The sequence below is a fragment of the Lipotes vexillifer genome, unplaced genomic scaffold, assembly GCF_000442215.2.
Source record: "Lipotes vexillifer unplaced genomic scaffold, Lipotes_vexillifer_v1.1 scaffold1285, whole genome shotgun sequence".
NCBI lineage: Eukaryota > Metazoa > Chordata > Mammalia > Artiodactyla > Lipotidae > Lipotes > Lipotes vexillifer.
In genome coordinates, this window is record NW_006796211.1 from 2,414 (window position 1) to 7,465 (window position 5,052).

At 38.4% G+C, this 5,052-nt stretch overlaps 1 protein-coding gene across 1 annotated transcript in view; it reads right to left on the reverse strand.

Moving 5' to 3' along the window:
• Positions 1-517: 517 nt before the first annotated feature.
• LOC103073738 (N-acetyllactosaminide alpha-1,3-galactosyltransferase) overlaps positions 518-5,052 on the reverse strand; it is a 9,599-nt gene continuing 5,064 nt past the window's right edge. The window contains 2 exon segments of the mRNA XM_082931438.1: positions 518-1,205; positions 1,652-1,792. Of these exon segments, the coding sequence (XP_082787564.1) occupies positions 518-1,205; positions 1,652-1,792 (829 nt within the window).

Consider the following 5,052-nt stretch of genomic DNA (forward strand, 5'->3'; position numbering starts at 1 on the left):
CTAGATAGAATGAATACTAATTGTGGAGATTAATCACAAGCAATATATATCCCAACACTAAAAAAACTGAGTAAATATTTGATGAGTGAGTTGATGAATATTTTTTCCCTTACACATATCCCTTTGATTATTTGTATGTATATCTATCTGTCTATCTACCTATGTACCTATTTACCTATCCATCTATCTATTATTATTTTTTGAACTACAGTCTGGATGTGTTTCTTCATGAAACATTCATTTTATGCCTTCAAAAGCATTTTTACATTATTTATAATATATATATATATTTTATATATAATAACACCACTATGCATTAACATTAAATTAATAACCATTTATTCTTAATCCAGCATAGGTAGATTTAGATGTTTCAAAATTGGAAGGAGAAAAACAATTTCTTTAGGAAGATTGCACATTTTTGTAAGTTTCTAAAACACTGAAAACTTTAATGAATTTTATATTTGAGGAATTATTGTAGTGAACTTGTTAATCCACAAATCTAATAATAATGCCATCAAACACTTTTTGACTGCCATGGTATCTTAACAGATTTAATTTGTGGAGGAGTTCTGAAACTTGGATCCCAATTGTATTCTGGTGATAATAATTTAGTGGGTTTCTTAATAAAAGTATATTTGTTTAGGTGATGTTCATATGTGCTGGTAAGTCTATTTTTGGTGTCTTGAATAGCTCCTTTCTGATATACTTTAAGGAGGTTTAAAACCTCCTGGACTGTGTCACCAAAAATTGCACTATGGTAATAGAAATCTCCCTCTTCAAAAGGGATGAAAGCTGCAGATTTACGTCTTCTCTCATAAGGGAAAGTTTTACCATTTTTAAAATACCACTATGCACTAAGTTGAGCTACAGATTTTCCCAGGGTTTCCACTCCAAAGTCATCCTTGAAGATCTGGTTTGCGTTCATAATGAAGAGAAAGTTGACTTCATGCTGGATGTGTGTTATGATGTAGTCAAGTAAGTTCTTCATGTATATGAAATGTAAGTCTTCCCATATATTATCTTTTTTTTCCCATATATTCTCTTTGATCACCAAAAATACTTTAAATGTTTGAAGGGGACATAACACTATGGGAGGCAGCTTGGAGAAGCTATCCAGCAAGATGTAAAAGGTAACATTGTAGCCAACCAAAAGGTACTTATTAGCAGATTGGATGAACTCTTGCAAGTTCCGAGCTGAAAACCTGTGGAACATGAAAAACAAACAAACAAATACACAACAGAAAAGACTTGTTTTGCTAAAAATCATCAGGAGATTACCTGTCATTTAAACATGCTGTCTAACACGTGTCATTGTTGCTTAAGAACTATCAACAGGTAAGAGTAGAGCAGTTGGGTCTAGAACTTAACGGTATTGGTTAGTGAAAGAGAATGTAGTGAGCTTGGGAGCCTGAGAAGAGCCATAGAGTTTGTTGCGAAAGCTAACTAGATACTAGTGAAAAGATTCCCAAACAGTTTTAAGGACTCAGACACAGCTGAAGAAAATAATCACTAAAAATAATTTTACAGTCAGCCAGATATAATGGTTAGAGTTAAATATGAATAGCTCTTTGAATGTAGAAAGTCTATGGGTGCTCATCCACATTTTTCCAAAATAAAAAAAAAAAGGATGAGTATTAGTAGCACCTACTTTCTGGGAGCACATATTACAGCCAAGCCTATGGTAATGTCCAGCCTTTTGTAATATTTTTCCAGGACCTGTCTATTGTAAGTTCCTTCCCATATGACTGGAGCAAGCCAGTCAGTTGTTGTTATTACATCAGGACGTTTTCTGTTGAACAGACAAGAAACAAGTTAAGCAGCTACCACTTTATTATGACAGGAAAAGTTGTTGTCTAAGTGATAATAGCTAATGATTATCAAATACTTACTACGTGCCTGGCATGGTGATTAAGTGCTTTCCATTACTCATTTAATCCTTGCAATGTCCTATAAGTACTATTATTATCCCTGTTTTTCATATGAGGAAATTTAGGTCACAGATTGATTGAGTAAATTGCTTACTATCACACAGCTAATAAATGGCAGAGTCAAGATCAGCCAGTGGGCTTCAGAATCTATACTTTAGTCATTATGACATACCGCCTTTTGAGCCCAGGGATTTTTTTATTTGAGATCTGACTGGAGCTTAAACTGAAATAGCCTGGTGTCTGAACATTTCTCTGATTGTTGCCTAAAGCAGGCAGCACCACTGTCTCCTTATATCTTCCTTTCTCTCCCCCCCCACTTCTTCTTTTCCTCTTTCTCCCTCCTCTTTTCCTAGAAGATCCAGAGTATTCTCTTTTCACCTTCTCCTTAATGCTTTAGGCCCATCACTACAACCTGGAAGAAAACGTGATTAGTCCATAAAGGAAGAATGACATTAGATTTGCTTCTAATAATAACAAAATGACAGCAGAAGTAGCAGTATTCGTAATAATAAATAGTTTGGCTGGAGGCAGGGCGTTAAACTATTAAAGTCAATCAAGACCTTCATTTTGGAAGGAATTGAATACAAAGTGAGAAGCCATTTTGTTATTAGTGATCGCAGGTTTTAATCACAAATCCAGACCTAGACAAGTGTAGGATTTGGCAACACTTAATAGTATATTAATAATAATATGATAACAAATTCTTCTAAAGTGACCCTTTTACTGTTTTAGCTTATACATTTATACATTTATTTTTAAACCCTCTCTGTTGTTAGAATTAATAGTCATGCACTTCTATTTGACTGTAAGTCTCAAACTCTACCTTAAAACTGGCCAGATGTATCCTTGTCACAGTGATGATACTTAGAAATTAGGCATGCTACAGATGCAAATCAATATCTATTTAAGGCAATGAAAGGGTTTGAAGATTATCTCTCTTTCCTCATTAGATCTGATTAAAGATTTGCTGCCAGAATGAAAGAAAAAGAGTCTCTGAAAGCAGAAAGCAATTAAGAACCTGTGTTTAGAAATTGTTTGATAAAACAGAAGAGGAAGAAGTAAGAGCAGAGACTTAGAGTCATTAGATTTATACTCTAGGTATGAAACTCTTCGCCTGGGAGGTAAATCTGACCAGAGGATATCCTCTGCAAAGGTGGCTTTCAGTAGTCAGGTCGACAAGATGATCTACCCTCTGGATGTTAGCAAGATGCCTTGCTTAGCCTCCCTTGTGGCTGGCTTAGTGTCTGTATACAAAGAGGCCCCAGGTACTTGGACTCCGGTGGAGATGATGATGAGCTCAGTGACATGAATATCTCCCAGTGATGAGTGCCCAACCTGCCAACAGCAGGGGCCAACTCTGAGCCCACTATATGACACCATTTTTCAGGGACCAGCAGCCAACTGATGGCTGCTTGATTATATTAGACTCCATGATGAAAGGGACAGCAGCTTTCCCTCAGGGAAATGTTTCATGTTCAGGATAGGGATTTGCTTTCCCAGCCTACAAATCTGTCAGCTTTGTTGACTTGCAGATACCTTATTCATTGCCATTATATCACACATAACATTGCCTCCACCTAAGGTATACATCTCAGGGTGAAATGACATTTGGCTCAATTCCATGAAGTTCTCTTGTCTGACTATGTGCCTCACTCTCTAGAGGCAGCTGGCCTGGTAGAAAGTGGAATGGCCAGGGAAAGTCTCAATTTCAGTGATAGTTTGGAGATAATTCCGTGAAAGGTTGAGGTACTATCCTATTGCATACCATTCATGTTTTGAATCAATGAGCGATATGAGATACCATTCCTTCCAAAGCTAAAATACACGGTCCAAAAAGCAAGGTGGGTGTGGAGATGTTCCAGCTCATGATTACATCTAATAACTCACTTACAGAATGTTTACTTGCCATTGTTGTAACCTTGGGTTCAGTGAGTTTAGATCTCCTAGATCCCAAGGGAGGAGTTCTTCCTCTAGGAAATAAGTCATGGTTCTATGAACCTGATAGCAGGTCACTTGGGGTTCTTCATGATGCTTAGCTAAGAGGCAGAAAATGGCATTACTTCACTGGCTGGGGTGGCTGATCTCCATCACCGAGAGGATATTAAGATGTAATTACACAATGATGGCAAGGAGGGCTGCGTATAGAACCCAAGAGATTCTCTGGGGTGCCCAATAGTACTCCCATTTCTAGTAATAATTGTCAATAGGAAATTGTGGCATCTCAATAAGTTGGTACCACTAAAGGACTCAGAATCTTCAGGAATGGAGGTTTGGGTCACCCTAACAGATAAGAACTCTGGCTGACCCAGGGGGTTAGCAGAGGGTAAGGATACCATGGATTACCAATATCCTGAACAGTTACAGAGGTGGGATTGTAGCCATGATTTATGTTAATTATATTTTTCCCCTTTCTCTGCCACTTTATAAGAAGACCACTGGAGATGGCTGTTACAATTTAGGTTCCAGGTGGCAATATGGCTGAATTGCCATTACCTCACCTCTTGATAACACCTTGTAGCTGATGGGACTGTGTTTCTCCTGTTTGGGGAACATGAGCTTCTTCATCTAAGTGAAGGTTGAGAATTGATGCTAAGAGGCAAAAGGGGGGATTGTGCTAGTTATTTACCTTCTCCTTATTTATCCTCAGACCTTCTCTGCCCGGTGTTATGTCCTGGAAGCAGACTGGTCATCCAGTCCCCTGCTCTGTGGCTTCCAACTGGTTCTCCTAATGGGAGGCCCCAACACAAGATCAGAGGGCAGGAAGAGAGGTTACCTATTCTCCTCTCTTTCTTCCAGCTTTGTTGAGATCTTGACAGTGGCTGTATCCATGTACAACTGCAACTTCTATTGGTTGACTCTTTCATGGTTTCAGGAATCCCTGGTCTCCAGGAACACCATTCCTTCCCTTGTCCCTTTAAGCTTAGGGTGGTCACAGCTTCCTGCTCTTGCAAGCCCCTGTGTGCCTCCATTTCCTTTGCTGGGTCCCAAATCTCTGCTAACAATCTCTTCATTAAAGTTTCTTCATGTCACTTGAGTTGCTTCTTTCATACACTGTTATATTCAGTATCTGAGAAGCTTAGACAACACCTCATGAGGCCTGAGTATTCAGCAGGACACAAAG